This window comes from Prionailurus bengalensis, chromosome E4 (genome assembly GCF_016509475.1).
Source record: "Prionailurus bengalensis isolate Pbe53 chromosome E4, Fcat_Pben_1.1_paternal_pri, whole genome shotgun sequence".
In the NCBI taxonomy this organism is placed as follows: Eukaryota; Metazoa; Chordata; class Mammalia; order Carnivora; family Felidae; genus Prionailurus; species Prionailurus bengalensis.
The window spans coordinates 68,156,784-68,172,814 of NC_057360.1; the positions used below are offsets into that span (position 1 = coordinate 68,156,784).

Here is a 16,031-nt window from a genome sequence, read left to right on the forward strand (position 1 = left end):
TTCCGGTTCCTGCCACGCGGGTCCGGCGTCCTCTCCCCCCTTCTCCTTGAGTGACTCTGTGGCCCGCAGGAATGGGCTCCGGGATCCGTTCTGACGAGCTCAGAGATGCGGGCCCAAGGTCCGGGCTGAAGGCCACTGCGCTTACTCCTCTGGGACCGGCTGTCACTGCGGCGGGCCTTCGAGGAGGGGACAGACCCTCGCAGCTCCCGACTGGACTCCGCATAAAGCTAGGCAATCCCGTCCGGGGCTGGCCTCCAAGCCCCAGAGCCTACCCCATCGGGGTCACCACTTTGCGGCGGGTCCCCGCACTTCCCTGGGGAAGAGCAGGCGGGGCCTCCAAACCCGCGCGGCCGGCCACGCGAGCGCCGGCCCAGGCCCCTCCCCGCGTGACGTCACGGCCACGCCCCCGGCGCCTCAGCCGCGGGTGGCTTCCGGGAGGACCCACATTCACTGCGGGGTACAGACAGATTAGCTTGAACACATGCGTTGCGTTGCACAAATAAGGAGGCGGGTTCGCAGACCTCTTCAGCGTGATCTCGCTTGATCGTTTCCCATAATGTTTGTAGGGTTGGGTGGTAGGCAACGTGACGCTCACCTCGGGAAATTTAGAGACGTCCCCGCTACAAGGGGAATGGTTGTGTCCAGGTGACGTCAGGCTCTGGGCGGGGCCGGGCCGTTCCAAGTGATCCCTGTGGGGGAGCGTCTTTCGGGCGAAGGCCGCCCTGAGAGCCACGCCCCCCCCCCCGGCGTTTGGCGGTGGACGTGCCCACGGACAGGCCTCTCCGCGGCTGCGCAGGAGTAGCTCTCGGAGTACTCGCGTCGGAGCGGAGAGGACGGCGGGGCGGCGGGGCGGCCGGGTGGCCGGGTGGCCGGGCGGCGGGGGTGGGGGGGACGGCATGGCCCCGCAAGCAGGCGCCCCGCGCCTGGTGCTGCTGTTCAGCGGGAAGAGGAAGTCCGGGAAGGACTTCGTGGCCGAGGCGCTGCGGAGCAGGTGTCTGCGGGGCGGGGCGCGGACGCTAGGCTTGGGGTGGGGTCGGCCGCGGCCCGACAACTGCAGGGGCGGCCGCTCCGTGGTCGGGGGTGGTGGAGTCCTCCGTGCGCGATCCCGTCGAACCCCAAGATTCCTTTGATAGGTTCCCTGTTGGGGTGTTAGTAGCTGAGGGTGCTCTGAAAGGTGGGGGGTCACCAAGGGATCCGTAGATCCAGGATTCAGATTCAGCTTGAGTCTGTTTACCCTGAACGTCGTGGTCGAGCAGTTGTGCTGGACGAGAGCGAGGATCGCAAAGCGTGGGCGCACGCCGGTGGGTGGGGGACCAGGCGTTGCTGCTGGGGGGGTGGTGTACCACAGGGGTCGACGAGGTTGTGGGGGAGGGGACCCGGGGCAGAGGTCGCCTCTGGCTCCGCACAAGGGTCCTACCACCTTTCCTGCTTGCCTTTCTCCTTGTCCCCAGCACAGGAGTCAGTCAGTGGACAGGAGCAGGGTGTGCAGTTGGACTGCTGGAATTCGCACCCTGACTCCCCACGTGTTCCCCTTGACCTTGCACAGCATTCTCCTCCACTCCGTGTCTCAGTTTTGTCCTCTGTGAAATGGGGCTAAAGATAGGGTGGTTGAAAGGATGACATGAGATAATGCACGTGAAGGGCTTAGAACAATTCTTGCCGTCTAGTAAAGGCACAGGAAGTAAATGCTGGCTGGTATTTGCACTTTATCTATATTGGCTTCATTACTTGCAGCGTTGTTTTGAGTGTATCAGGTCTCACTCTGCCTCCGTTTCCTCGTGTGAAGCACAGAGCTAAGAACGCCTGTCTCACTGGGTCGGTGTTTGAGTGAAAGTGTCAGCACCTCACGGTCAGGGCGGGGACGGCGTACCTGGGTCCGGACACAGCACCCAACGGGTGGTGGATTGAGTACATCGAACAACTGAAGGAGCGAGTGAATTCTGTTGTGATGACCAAGTCCGTGCACACGGATACACCCGGGCCGTGGGAAAACTAGTTCAAGGGCCCAGCAGTGACCTCATCGAGCCAGAACATCGCCGGTGGCGGCCGTGCACGGTGTAATTGTAATGTTTGTTCTGCCTGTGAGCAGAACTCTCCCATTCCAGTTTGGTAATAATCCTGTAGGAGACCGAACAGAGAGTGCTGTTCCGCTTTGTAGATGAGCAGTTAGGGTCAGGGAGGATGAGACGTTGACAGTTACGGATACTAGTAGCAGAAACGCAACCGCAGAGGGGCGCCCGGCTGGCTCAGTCCGTAGACCCTGTGACTGTGGATGTCAGGGTCACGAGTTCGAGGCCCACGTTAGGTGTGGAGCTTACTTTAAAAAAGGAAGGAGACTTCCGTCCCCTTCCAGCCTCGTCCGGAGACTAGGTTAACTGGGCTTGGACCTCCCTGTCCTGTAGGCTCGGAGCTGATGTCTGCGCTGTCCTGCGGCTGTCCGGGCCACTCAAGGAGCAGTACGCGCGGGTAGGTGGCGGCCGCGCGGCATTTGGTGGGTTGGAAGGAGCCTGCTGTGGTCACTGGCAGGGTCTCTGTGACTACCGTTGGCCGCGTGCTGGACCGTTTGGGGCCGTTTTCACCTTGTCACTCGCTTCCGGCCCCCTCCCCCAGAGCGTATCCAGGAAACGCTTCGGACTTGAGCTGGGATTCTCCCCTTAGAAATGTAATTACCTGAGTTGTCAAGATGATCATTAAGTGAAGAAAGCAAGATGTAGAAACGTGCATAGGGAATACTCCATTTATATGTAAACGGACGAGAGTTCTGAATACTTTTGCTTACACGTTCAGCCACATAACTGATATCTGTGGGGGGCCCTCCTTGTGTTCACTGTTGCCAGTGCTGGGGCTGTGTGAAGCCTGGGCAGGGTACACAGGCCACTGTCACTGGGTGCCTCCAGGAAGGGGCAAGCAGGGGCCGGGCAGAGAGTTTTCACTCTAAACAAATACGTAACTTTTGAATTTTGGACCATGTGGATTTAAAGAAAAAAAAAAAAAAAAAGGATTGTAGGGGCGCCTGGGTGGCTCAGTCGGTTAAGCGTTCGACTTCAGCTCAGGTCATGATCTCACAGCTCGTGAGTTGGAGCCCCGCGTCAGGCTCCGTGCTGACAGCTCAGAGCCTGCTTGGCATTCTCTGTCCCCCTTCTGTCTCTGCTCCTGCCCTATTTGCACGCACACGTGTTCTCTTTCTTTTTCTCTCTCAAAAATAAGCATTGAAAAAAAAAAAGGATTGTAAAAACTAAATGGGAACTTCTAGAGCCTTAGCTTTCAGACAGGGAGCCTAGAGGGTCAGACCAGCTTCCCATGCAGTGAGGAGCCCTCGTTGCTTAGATTTCTGCCCTTGACTTCTAGGTGCACTTTGGTCAGTTGGCCCGAGTCTGGTCTTCTGGGGCCACACAGAATGAATCTGGCCCCCCCTTCCATGCATCAGTCCATATGCATGGCAGTATTCTCCTGTGCCTTTTGGTTTTCTCCCACCAGCTAAACAGACCTATTTGTAGGGGGTAGGGGATCACTGTAGCATTGTAGCAGCCTGGCGGGTCCTGGGGATAACAGGTGCAGTGGTTTTTAAATTAATTCATTTAGGGGCGCCTGGGTGGCGCAGTCGGTTAAGCGTCCGACTTCGGCCAGGTCACGAACTCGCGGTCCGTGAGTTCGAGCCCCACGTCGGGCTCTGGGCTGATGGCTCGGAGCCTGGAGCCTGTTTCCGATTCTGTGTCTCCCTCTCTCTCTGCCCCTCCCCCGCTCATGCTCTGTCTCTCTCTGTCCCAAAAATAAAATAATAAACATTAAAAAAAAAAATTTTTTTTTAAAATAAAATTAATTCATTTATTATTTATTTTTTTATTTTGAGAGAGCATAAGCAGGGGAGGAGCAGAGAGAACAGGAGAGAGACAGTCCCAGGCAGAGCCCAGACATGGGACTTGAACCCACAAACCATGAGATCATGACCTGAACCGCAGTCAAGAGCCAGACGCTCAGCCAGCTGAGCCACCCAGGTGCCCCTAAGATTTTTTTAGTGGGAACCTTTCCCAAATGACGTTAGAGGAGGAAGTTCCTGGTACCCAGTAGACAGACTTGAGGGTCTCTGGTGGGGGAGGTGCAGGGAGACAGAGGGTGGAGGAGGGGGCTCTCAGCCTGTCCCCTGGGGCCTGGGCACTTCTGGGGAACCCCAGGGTTCTGAGGAGTAGTTTGAAAACCACTGATCTACGCTCCAGAGTTCCCAGATCAGCCCTCACTCCAAACCTACGAGCCAGGCTGGCGTGGGTGTGGCGTGGGCAGCAGTTTGCATCTTAAAAACCTCAATAGGAAACGGATAGGCCAGCCTACCCCTGTACCACTCCTATTCCCACTAAAAACAATTCCACTGGCATCTGCGTGGCTCAGTGGGAAGAGCACGTGACTCTTGACCTCAGGGTTGTGAGTTCAGGCCCCGTGTTGGGTGCGGAGCATACTTAAAAAAAAAAAATCCAAAATGAAACGTTTAATGCGTTGGGTTTCTCAAGTCACAATGAGAAATCTAATGGAAACACAGAACCTACCGCTCCTGGCGGCCACTCTCCCTCCCTCTGCTAGAGAGCGTGGGAAACCAGTTTACAGACAGGAGGTGGCTGCCGGCCTCACCTTGGGCAGGGCACAGGAAGGTGACTGGACTTGCACGGTCGGTCGTGGCCCTTCAGTTTGCAGGGGAGAAACGAGTCCAAGACGGTGGAGCTGCGGGGAGTGAGGAGAGTAGCTGGAACCTGTCTCAGACCCCAGCCCGCCCCGGGGCCCTGGATGGACCCCTCATTTGGCTGTGTCCCTAGGGAGGGGAGGCCGGGGTGGTCCAAGCAGCTCCCCCTGCCCCAGGAGCACCTGCTGTTTCTGCAGAGGTGCCAGGAGCTTGCGGGGCGGGGGGCCGCGGGATGCGGGAGGGGGCCGCCAGGTGTCCTGGGCCGGGGTGGGGCTGGACTGGGCCAGAAGAGGTGCACTTTTTCACATTTCCCACTTTGGTTGGAGGCTCAGCTTGTGCCCAGGGGACGCAGACTAATTTCAGGATTAGTTTAAGCCAGGAATCATTGGGGAGGTAAAGCTGTCGCACATCACACGGCTTAAAGACACCGAAATGATTTCTGGATCATCCCCAGGCTTTTCTTCCATCTGCCGCTGTTTGGGGTTCCTTACTCCCTGCAGCCCAGGGTCCTGGTGGCAACCTCGTGGTCCTTGCATCGGTCCCCGGGGAGGGGTGGGGGGGGAGGGCAGGGCTGCCCTCCTCCTGTTTCAGGAGGGACCAGTGAGGTCGGAGACCGGAGGTGCAGACGGTGCATGTGCTTTGGGCAGGAGCACGGCCTGGACTTCGAGAGACTCCTGGACGCCAGCACCTACAAGGAGGCCTACCGGAGGGACATGATCCGCTGGGGCGAGGAGAAGCGCCAGGCCGACCCCGGCTTCTTCTGCAGGAAGGTGGTGGAGGGCGTCTCCCAGCCCGTCTGGGTGAGTGTGCTCAGGGCAGCGTTCCGCCTTTTCCGCCTGTGACTCCACTGGCCCTGCCTCCCGCCACTTCTCATCCGTGGCCTCCTAGCTCCTGCCCTGGTCCCACGTGTCCCATTCGTCACCCAGCAGCCAGAACGGCCTGTTAAAAATAACCCAACGCTTGTCACTCCTCTCTTTGGAACCTTTGTCCCATTGTTCCCACAAACCACAGTGAAGCCCTTCACGGAAACCTCTAGGCTTTGTATGACCGGGCCCTGCTGCCCTGCCGGCCTTCTTGCTCCCTAGGCTGTCACTACACCCGCCTTCTCTCCGTTCCTCAGACACATAAGGTCCTTCTGGAGGCCCGGCCTTTGTGCAGTTCTGCCTGCCAGGACCGCCCTTCCTTTCCGTCCTCATCTGGTTCCGTCCAGCCCCGCTTACATGGCGCCTCCACCAGGCAGCCTGCCCTGATACCTGAGCCTAAGTGATGCTGCCAGGTGCTCCCCCAGCACCTCACCCCTTCGCTCCGTCCTCGCTCTGGGAGCCAGTAGTAGCTCCTTGGACCTGGCCCGGCTCCAGGTGATTTGAGGACGTATCAGTGCAAGAACGGGATGAAGCCCCTGCCCTCGGGGTGCTTACGTTATTACTGGGGCTGGAGGGAGTTAGGCCGGAAACAGATACAGAATGTGTCCTGTGGGGTGAAGAGAAATACTGAGGAGCAAAGTAAAGGAGTCCAGGGCTCCATGGGGGGCTGGGCTGCTGCCCTGCGGGGCGCCGGGGAGGTTTCCCCCACTCGAGGTCACTTGAGCAGAGCCTGCAGGAGACAAGGGGCTGAGCCAAGTGGGCGTTTGGGTGGCGGGCGGGCACGTGGCAGGAGGTGAGGCCCGGGGTCTGGTGCTTCGGGGCCACTGAGCAGGGGAGAGGCGAGGCTTCTGGGAGGGGGCGGTGGGGCTGTGGCTCAGAGTGGTGGGCTCCGCACGGGCCGCGAAGGCTGAGCCGGCTGGGCCGTGGCCGCAGGGTGGGAGGCAGGAGGTGGTTCTGAGCAGGGAAGGCGTGGGGAGAAGACGGGGAGTCCGTTCTCGGTCCTGCCGAGCTTGACGCGCCTGCAGACAGCGCTGACCGCACCGGAGGCCGCCGTCTGCCCCCCAGACTGGGACCCGAGGGGGTGAGCGCCGGCCGCTTGGCTCCCGCCCCCTCCGCGCCCGCACACGGGTTCTCTGTGCCACATGTTTGGTAATTGGTGAGTGAACGGAACGTGTCTGCGTCGGAGGGGGAACAGCCGGCCGCTCTGTTCACGGATTCGGTCGTCGAACGCGTGCTCCCGAGGGTCCCTGTGCCGCACGGCACGCGGGGGCCTGGGATGTGGCCGCGGGTGCGGACCTGGGGCGGGCAGGCAGTGAACACAACCTCCCGGCAGATGGTGACGATGGCAAGAGCACTTCGTGGACAGCGTGTCTGGACCCAGAGGGACAGGAAGGGGGCCGGGCCGCAGGAAAGGCCTCCCGGAGGAGGGACGCCGGAGCGGAGATGGGCGTGAATGGGGGGCCCTGGCCTGTGCTCGTCCATGCAGCGGGAGCCGCACGCGCCAGGGCCCCGAGGAGGACGTGGCTGGCGTGTGGGAGCGGGGGACCGGCCGGCTGCAGCGGAGTGGATGCACGAAGGCCACGGGAGTAGTGCCGGATCTCGTAGGCCCTCGGAAGCTGGGGTTAGGGCTTTGGATCTTCTTAGAATGACGGGGGCCCTTTGAGAGGTGGGGTGCCCTGGCCTGAGAAAGTCAGGCTTAGGTTGTGAAAAGTGCTGGTGAGCAGGGACCAGTTAGAGCACTTTTGTTTCTGGCCTCAGTTTGTCTGTCTGTAGAATTACTTTGTTGGACCCGCTGATCTGGCCTCAAAGCCCGAGGCTTCGTCTTCAGCTCAGCGGTGACCACGGAACGTGGTGTGTCGACGGCAGACACGTGTGGGCAGAGCGGGCTGTGGACTGCGTGACCAGGGAGGGCTGCCTGCAGGGAGGAGGGATGGTGGGTGAGAATGGGGAAGGGGACCTCACCTGTCTGGGCTCTATAGCCCCCCCCCCCCCATCCCCATGCACCTGCTTATTCCCTGGGGCCCTGTCCCGCCACACCGTGTCCTGTCGGTCACCTGCCCGTGTCTCTTTCTGCAGCTGGTGAGTGACACGCGGAGGGTGTCGGACATCCAGTGGTTTCGGGAGGCCTACGGGGCTTTGACCCAGACGGTCCGCGTGGTGGCCCTGGAGCAGAGCCGACGGCAGCGGGGCTGGGTGTTCACTCCAGGTGAGCTGTGCCCGGCCTTTGCCCCCGAGGCTTGGCACGCCGGCTGCCACCCCGCCGTAGACCCTGGCCCCCGCCTCCACGGTCTGGGTCTCCTGCCCTCTTCCTGGCAGGCTGTGGGGGCGTGAGCGAGGGGTCATGAAAGGGAACCTAGGGGCCTGTGGCTCAGGACCGTCCCCAGATTGGAACATGGGTTGGGGAGGGTGTCCTCGGGCTAAAGGTTCCTCATGACCTGGGGCTGGTGCCCTTCCCTGTCCTCTCCAGGCGGGTGGGCTTCGCGAGATGTGTCCGGGACCCAGCCTGCCGGCCTGCTGCATCAGCGGGCGTCCCGTGCGATGCACAGAGTGTCTGTGTGTGGTGGGCAAGGCGGCCTCAGCGGTGCAAGCCCGGGACCTGCCCTGTGGCAGCTGGGACACCGCTGAGGACTCGCTCCTGCCCGAGGCCCTGTGGGCTGGGGAACTTCGGCCCCTGACACTGCAGTCTCCTGGGCGTGGGCACTTCCGCGTACACTCGACCTCACTTCGGTCACAGTCAGCCCGCCCAGCAGCCCCGCTGTTCGGAGAGTAGCTCGCGCCGCCTCCCGGAGGGCCAAGTGGGGGTAGACGTAGAGCCGCCCTTCCGGCTCGTCTGTGGTCTCGTGTGGTTTCAGGAGGCCCTTCCACCCTCTGTGGGCGGTGGCTGTGTGGCTGGGCGGTGGCAGAGGGGAGGCCAGGACGGGGGCAGCTCCATCTGGGGCCTGCGGGACTCCAGGGCTGGCCGGGGCCTGACGTCACCTTGCTTCCTGCACAGGGGTGGACGACGCCGAGTCGGAGTGTGGCCTGGACGACTTGGAGGGCTTCGACTGGGTCGTGGAGAACCACGGGGACGCGGGGCGCCTGGAGGAGCAGCTGCAGAGCCTGGTGGCCTTTGTCCACTCCAGACTGTAGCTTTGGGTTCCGGGGCGCCCCTGCCGGACCGTGGTCTCCGATGCCGGCTGTCGTGAGGAGAGGCCGGGGGCCCGGGGCCCCGTTCCGAGGGGGCTGGCAGGTGCCAGGCAAGTCGAGGCAGCCCCGGGGACCTCGTTTCTTTGTGGAGGGGACGGCCCCGCCTCTTCGGGAGGAGACTGGCCGTGCCTGAACCGTGTCCACGGTGCCCGGCCCGTGAGCGTGGGTGGCCCTGCCTCCCCGTGGGGACGCTCTCAGCCCCTCGTTCCAGGCAGGGGCCCGGCTCCCCAGCGTGGGTCCTAATAAACCGCCTCGGAGCCCACTCAGAGCCCACGTCTCTCCTTTCCCGCACGCGGGCACAGCCCATCCTGGTGGCTGTGGGCCCCACTGCCCTGGCCTCCCCGGGCACCCGGCTCTGTGCCCCGCCCCCCCGCCCACACGGCCCCCAAACCAATCTGCGCGTGTCGCCGCCCAGACCTGCCGCCCGGCTCACCGTTCCCGACGCCAGCTCCCTGGCTCTGGAGGGCCGCCGGCACCGTGGGCTCCTCCCTGTCCTCTTCTGCGGTGGCCGTCCCCGTGTCCCCCTTCCGATTCTCACCGGCCGGCCACGTCCGTCTGGCAGTCGTGACCCTGGCTCCCAGAGCCGTGCTGGCCCCCGGCAGGTGCCAGGGGGTTGGGGTGTGTGTGTCATGGCGGCACAGGCTTCCTCACCCCCAGGGGCCTCCGTTCCAGCCGTTGGGCCGGCGCCGAGCTGGCTCCAAGACGGGCTCTTGGGGGCCCTCAGAGCTGCCAGCGGAGGCTGCTTGTGAGCCCCCCGTCCTGACGCGTCACTCCCGCTCCGGGTGTGTGACCCCGAGGGAGCCTCCCGTGTTCACCAGACTCAGCCCCAGCGACTCGTGGGCGTTTCTGAGAGGTTGTTGAGAAGTGGGGGGCTCCGGGGGACGAGGGGACAAGGGGACGGGCTGTCGTGAGTCCCAGCCTCCTCTCCTCGAGGGCCCACGGATGTCTCGTGGCGCTTTCCTCAGGTCCGGGGGTGCACCCAGGGGACCCGAGGAATGAGCCTGTGCCTGCTTACCCAGGTCCCCAGCGCCTGGCCCAGCAAAGGCGGTGATGGCAGGGACGAGAGACCATTACTGAGCGCCGGCCAGGCACCACGGAATGTAAACAGTCCGTCGGAAAGCGAAGAACGAAGCACGAGGAGCAGAAGTTGTGGACGTGGTGAACCGTGTCAGTGCTGGTCTGGCGGCCACGGCCTTGGTGGTCACGCGACAGCCTGGGCTTCTGGGGTCGCTGTCTGTCAGCCAGAGGCAGGTGTCCTCACTCCCGTCGCACCAGGAACCACGCGAGGGCCCCGTGGATGCTTCCAGGGGCCTGCGTGTCCATCCCCCACGCTTGGGCCCGGAGGCCCTGTTTGTCCGCCTTCCGGGCGAGTGTCCCTCGGCCACCCTCCACCCGGAGCGGCTGTCCCTGCCCGCACACGGGGTCGTTCGGGGCTCGGGAGGGCCTGAACCTGGGTCGTGTGGTGCTGGGGAAAGGGTCGCAGGTTGTCCTTTCCCCCCAGCTTTTTGAGCTGTGATGCACGCCCTGTTCACGGATTCGGTCGTCGAACGCGTGCTCCCGAGGGTCCCTGTGCCGCACGGCACGCGGGGTCCTGGGATGTGGCCAACGTGTAAGTGTAAGTGTCCGCGTGACTGTCCGTGTGTGTCGTGAGCGGTCACCGCAGAGCACGGCTAGTCAGCGCCTCAGTGCCTCGTACGTCGTGTGTATACGTGAGTGTGTGGCGTGAGGGTGTGCGGGGGGGTGTGTGTGAGGGCCCGCAGGGGGGTGTGGGGTGTGTGCACACGTGTGTATGCGTGAGTGCAGTTTCCTTATCCGTCCGTCTGTCCCCGGGTGCAGTGTTTCCACGTCTTGGCTGTTGTGCGTGTGGCAGTGGTGCCCGTGGGGGTGAGACGTGTTTTCTAGGTAGTGCTTTCCTCTCCTACAGGTGATCACCGACCACCGGTCGATCAGCGAGCCTCCCGTCGGGAGCGCTGGGGCAGGGGAGGGGGCCGGCAGGCCCGGCCCGGGAGGGCTGCCCACCTGGTTCCTGGCTCTGGGGGACATGGCCCGGGAGGCCGGCGGGTCCGTCCCCCGCCCTTCAACAGGTTGGCCCTGACGCCCTCCTCACGTGGGGGCCCGGTGGCCGACCAGAGTCACCTCTGCTGGATTTGAAGTTCCCCTGTACTTGGAAAAAGCCCCATATTTCTCTAAATACCAAAGTCAAGAATAACCCCAACTTTTGATGCCCTGTGTTATGATGTGTCAGCTGCTTTTATGTCAGGACCTTCTCCCCACCCCACTGTGCTCGTCTTTGCCAGCTCTGTCTGCGGTACGGTATCCGAGGACTGCTGTGAAGTTGTTCTTAAATCACGTCAGTGCTACTTTTTATTTTTTTAAATTCATTCACGTCGAGAGAGAGAGAGTGCGCACAAGTAGGGGAGGGGCAGAGAAAGAGGGGGACCGAGGATCCGAAGCAGGCTCCGGGCTCTGGGCTGACAGCAGGCAGCCTGACGTGGGGCCCCAACTCACAAACAGCAAAATCACGACCTGAGCCAAAGTTGAACACTTAACGGACTGAGCCACCCAGGACCCTGGTACGTGTGGTTTTAATAATGATCTGTAGCACTGACATTCTCTTAAAAATTTATTTCCTCCATTTCTAAACAGCTTTATTGAGATATAATTGGTCTGTAGTAACTGCACATTTTTGAAGTGTACGATTTGGGGCTCCTGGGGGGCTCAGTCAGTTGAGCACCTGACTTCAGCTCAGGTCATGATCTCGAGGTTCATGAGTTCGAGCCCCCGCGTCGGGCTGTGTGCCGACAGCTCGGAGCCTGGAGCCTGCTTTGGATTCTGTGTCTCCCTCTCTCTCTATCCCTCCGCTGCTCACGCTCTTGTCTGTCTCTCTCTCAAAAACAAATAAACATTAAAAAATTAAAAAAAAAAAAGTTCATAGAATTGATAGGTGAGTTCGACAAGATTGTGGGATACCAGGTCGAGTCACGAAAACCAATTGTGTTGCTGTTTATTAGCAATGAACGACAAAGGTTGAAATCGCAGTAGCATGAAAACGTGAAGTAGTTAGGGTCGGGTCTGGTGAGACACCTGCGAGGAACACCCGGGTCGTGGTCTCCTGGTCCGCGAGATCGAGCCCCGCGCCTGGGCTCTGCGCTGACGGTGTGGAGCCTGCTTGGGATGCGCTCTTTCCCCCTCTCTGCCCCTGCCCCGCTCGTGCTGTCTCTGTCTCTCTCAAAATAAACTTGAAAGAATTACTTTACTGAAGTATAGTTGGAGCACAGCGTTGCAGCAGCTTCGGGTGTCCAGTGCAGCAATGTGACCAGCGTGTAGGTCATTGCAGTGCCCCTGGCCTGACTCACCCGTCCCCCGGCGGGCACCCCCCACCCCCGCCCCCCTGCGGCCGCCAGCCTGTTGTCTGCGTTCACGGGTCGGTCTCCGCCTTCTGCGTGTTGTCGTCTGGATTCCGCACGTGAGTGGAGCCGTGTGCCTGCCCCCTGCCCTCCCGGAGCCCCTGCGGCTTCCTCTTCTTCCGCCGCAGATTACAGCCGCCTGGTCGAGAGATCCACGCAGGCGGTTAACAGCCCATTCTAAAACGCGTTTATAACGAGAATTTATTTTGAAGACTTCACGGGTTTACTGCTCACTTTGGGCCTTTCGTGACGGCTCAACTGGCCCGTTTAAAAATTTGGTATTTTAGGGGCGCCTGGGTGGCGCAGTTGGCTAAGCGTCGGACTTCAGCCAGGTCACGATCTCGCAGTCCGCGAGTTCGAGCCCCGCGTCAGGCTCTGGGCTGATGGCTCAGAGCCTGGAGCCTGTTTCCGATTCTGTGTCTCCCTCTCTCTTTGCCCCTCCCCCGTTCATGCTCTGTCTCTCTCTGTCCCAAAAAAAATAAATAAACGTTGAAAAAAAAAATTAAAAAAAAAAAAATTTGGTATTTTAATTCCTCTCCAGACGGTTGATGTGCCTTCGGATATCTTTTTCTTTTTTTTTTTTTTAAGTGTTTTTAAATTATTAAATTATTTTGAGAGAGAGAGAGAGGGAGAGAGCACGTGCGCGAGCAAGCGGGGGAGGGGCAGAGAGAGAGGGAGAGACAGAATCCCAAGCTGACTCTGAGCTGTCAACACAGAGCCTGATGCGGGGCTCGGACTCACGGACCCCGAGCTCACGATCTGAGCCCAAGTCGAGTCAGAAGCTTGACCAGCCGAGCCCCTCAGGCGCCCCTCAAAGGATTTTTTTCGAAAGTGGTGCGTCTGTCTTCGGAGCCCCTGTGAACGAGGCAGTGCCATTCTGTGGCGTCTACACGTGGACGTGGCCCCATGGCCTGGTTCCGGCGTCTGCTGCCCTTTGATGTTGCTGAGCCTGAGGCCGCCCTGAGTTTTGTCCCTCTGAAGGTAGCCTCCTCTCCCTGTCTAGATGCTTTTGGATTCTTTTTCCCCTTTATTTTTGGAATTCACATTCTGGCATGCTCCAAGGCGCGGCGGACACCTGAAATGCCGGTGCTCACGGTTCCCGTAAAGCATTCCTGAGGAACGACGAGGACGTTTGGGCGTCTCAGCCATCAAGTGCCCGTGCGGTCCGGCGTGCAGATGAGCGGCTGCCCGGGTGTGGCCTTAGCGTGACCTGAGCCAGGACCCGGACAGCCAGGACCTGAGCCAGGACCTGCTCGTCCGACGGCCGGGTGGGGTGCTGAGCCCCTCTGTGCACCTGGGTTTTTAACCGTTTTCTTCCAGGGGGTCCAGAGAGCGTCCGGACCAAGCTGCGCTCCTCGGGGGCCCCGGCTGAGGGTGGCGGGGGCGGGCGCCCCAGGTGACAGGAACGTGGGCCCTGCTGCCTGCTGACTGGCTTTGTCGTGACGGCTTCCAGTTCCGGGGCTGGGGGCGGGGGCTGTGTCAGGGAGCAGGGGCTGCCTGGATGCGTGGTGTCCCGGGATGCACGTGTAATGGCCCCGAGTTCCAGATGCCGTGCTTGCACGCGAGGAAACTGAGGCGCGGTGAGGGGGCTGGTTTGCTCAGGTCCTGGAGCACCTGGCGGTGACCGGGCCCCGGGGCTCCTGAGCTCCCTCCGGGCGCGTCCCCTGCCCTCCGTGTCCCTGAGCAAGCGCGAGACCTCTCCCACGGGGCGGCAGAGAATGCCCAGCCGAGCCCTCGGGAGCTCGGCCCGGTTCCTGCTTCCCGGGGAGGCCAGGGCCGCCCGGCGTGTCTCGCTCTGGTAACTGAAGCTGCATCCGGGCGAGGAGGCCACAGGGCCACTTCCCGGAAGGGGACGGTCCTGGCGCACTGGGGGACAAGGACGAGACACACGGGTGCAGACTCACCTCAGTGCCGTTCCTCGGGGGCGCTGAGGGCATCTGCCAGTGGACGCTTCCCCAGCGACGTCCCCGTGCCGTGACGGCTCCGGTGAGTTTCCAGGCGCATCCAGCCCGCACCAGCGGCGGCCGGGTCCCTCGGGCTGGCCCTGAAGACGACTGCGGGCCCCGGGTGGGGCGCTGGGCCGGCACACCCAGACGTGTGTGACAAATGCCACCGTGTGGTGGCCAAGCCGGGCCGGGCTGGCGATCCCCGCGTGCTTTCGTGCCGATGGCTCCCGTTCCCTTGTTAAGACTGAAGACACGGGGGACACAGAGAGGTGAAGGGACTTTGTCGAGTGTGCTGTGTGGTCGGGTTGGACTGCCTGTGGCAACTTGCCCCAGTCGGGCCCCTTCTGAGCCGTGGCCTTGGCTGGTAGCGTCGGGGACCCGGCTCCTGGGGTCAGGCATGTTGCAGGGCGTGGTGCTCGTGCAGGAGCACAGGGCCGTAACCTCCTGGCCCACCTTGCCCCGGAGCAGGTCTGGGCCTGGAGCGGAACCTCGGTTCCCCCATCCGGCCCGCTGGCACACGTGGAAAACTGGCATTTTTGGGAAATGAGTTCTTAGTAAGAACTAAAGGATGGGGCCCCTGGGTGGCTCAGTCGGTTAAGCGTCTGACTCTCGGTTTCGGCTTAGGTCGTGATCTCACGGTTCGGTCGGGCTCTGTGCTGACTGCTCAGAGTCTGCTTGGGATTCTCTCTCTCCTTCTCTCTCCCTTCCTCTCTCTGTCTCCCTCTCTCCCCTCCTCGTTCTCTTTGTCTCTTTCTGTCTCAAAATAAATAAACATTTAGAAAGAAGACAAAACCAATAAAGGGAAACAGCAATCTGGAAATGGGCGTGTGAACCAAGGGCAGAGGGCTGATGCTGAGCCTGTGTGGTGCTGACTCCCCGCTCGCTTCCCCGGGGCTCCCCACGCTGACCCTCCTCCTTCGTTCCCCCTCAGCATGTCTGGCTGGCCCAGACTTTCCCAGGCCTCCCAGCAGGTCATCTGGTGTCCTCGGGCCCTCCCAGAAGTTTCTGCACCCCTCCTCTGGCAGTGGGCCCTAAGCACGGGCCCCCTGAGGGGCTGCAGGAGGCCCACCCTGAACGAGGAGGATGTGGGTGGCCAGGCAGAGTCTGCCCTGGAGCAGGCTCAGGGGCGCCCTTCGGTGGCCCCAGGCCCAGAGCGGCTTCTCTGCATACCTTGGGACCAGAACCCTCCCCGCATGGACCGCCCGTGGTTTTCTAGTTGAAAACCGGCGGGTGTTTGAGGTCTGCACTCAGCATGTCCCGGATGCAGAAGCTCAGGGCAGGTGCACGTCGGGGCAGGTTCACACCTGCTGTCCTCCTGTCAGTCTTTCTCCGTGGGCCTCACTGTGGTGACATCAGTGGGATTGAACCCCACCAGCTCAGAAAACAGTCCACGTGTGGGGGTAGAGGGCCTGCCCTTGGTTCCTGCCTGTGCTCGGCTCCCTCTGCCCTGTGTCCCCATCCGGACCTGGCCTCCCTCGGATTCCCCGTCGTCCGTCCTCCCCTGTGTCTGCTGATCTGCGGGCGCCACCTGGGCTCTCCCCTTCACTCCTCAACGCTTAGCAATTCTAGCAATTCGGCCTCTGCTCCCCTCTCTGCAAAGCCGCTTCCTGAAGGACCCCCACCAGGGATGCAGCCAGCATCAGCCGGCGACCACCCCCTCCCTCCTCCCTCCTCCCTCCTCCGTCTCTTGCCTCTGGCCCCGCCCTATCTGTGGTGCCTCCTCCCTCTTCTGGTCCTGGCGGTTCTCTCTCTCCTCTGCTGGCCTATGTCCTCTCTCTCCCTGTCCCCTGGCCAGTGTGTCCTGAGGTGACGGGGCTGACTTCTGAATGTTCTTGCTTCTCTGCACGGGTGTCCCACAGGCTCCCCTCGACTGGCCTCGTCCTCACCCGCAGACCCGCTCCTGCCTGTAGGTGCATGTGCCGGGTGCCTGTCTCAGACTGGTGTTTGGAAACGTGATGAA

General features: G+C 61.5%; 2 protein-coding genes across 3 annotated transcripts in view; both read left to right on the top strand.

Moving 5' to 3' along the window:
• Window positions 1-9,873, top strand: part of PBXIP1 (PBX homeobox interacting protein 1) — a 28,931-nt gene extending 19,058 nt beyond the window's left edge. The window contains exon 10 of the mRNA XM_043569436.1: window positions 9,183-9,873. Within this exon, the coding sequence (XP_043425371.1) occupies window positions 9,183-9,579 (397 nt within the window). The 3' untranslated portion in view covers window positions 9,580-9,873. The remainder of the gene's footprint in view (window positions 1-9,182) is intronic.
• PMVK (phosphomevalonate kinase) lies at window positions 806-8,980 on the top strand. Of its 2 annotated transcripts, XM_043569460.1 has the most exons (5): window positions 806-991; window positions 2,403-2,466; window positions 5,317-5,469; window positions 7,609-7,738; window positions 8,525-8,980. In XM_043569460.1, exons 1-5 carry the CDS (start codon window positions 897-899, stop codon window positions 8,659-8,661), a joined length of 579 nt encoding a protein of 192 aa, XP_043425395.1. In that variant the 5' UTR covers window positions 806-896; the 3' UTR covers window positions 8,662-8,980. The 2 variants fall into 2 exon arrangements, with proteins under 2 accessions (XP_043425395.1, XP_043425396.1); XM_043569461.1 differs by lacking the exon at window positions 2,403-2,466 and having other exon boundaries at window positions 892-991.
• Window positions 9,874-16,031: the final 6,158 nt, after the last annotated feature.

What these genes read in the sequence shown, in the direction of transcription:
- PMVK (XM_043569460.1), top strand. Translation starts at nt 897, where the DNA reads ATGGCCCCGCAAGCAGGCGCCCCGCGCCTGGTGCTGCTGTTCAGCGGG. An exon ending in GCCGAGGCGCTGCGGAGCAG is followed by an intron (nt 992 to 2,402) that starts GTGTCTGCGGGG and finishes CCTGTCCTGTAG; the next exon opens with GCTCGGAGCTGATGTCTGCG. An exon ending in GCGTCTCCCAGCCCGTCTGG is followed by an intron (nt 5,470 to 7,608) that starts GTGAGTGTGCTC and finishes CTCTTTCTGCAG; the next exon opens with CTGGTGAGTGACACGCGGAG.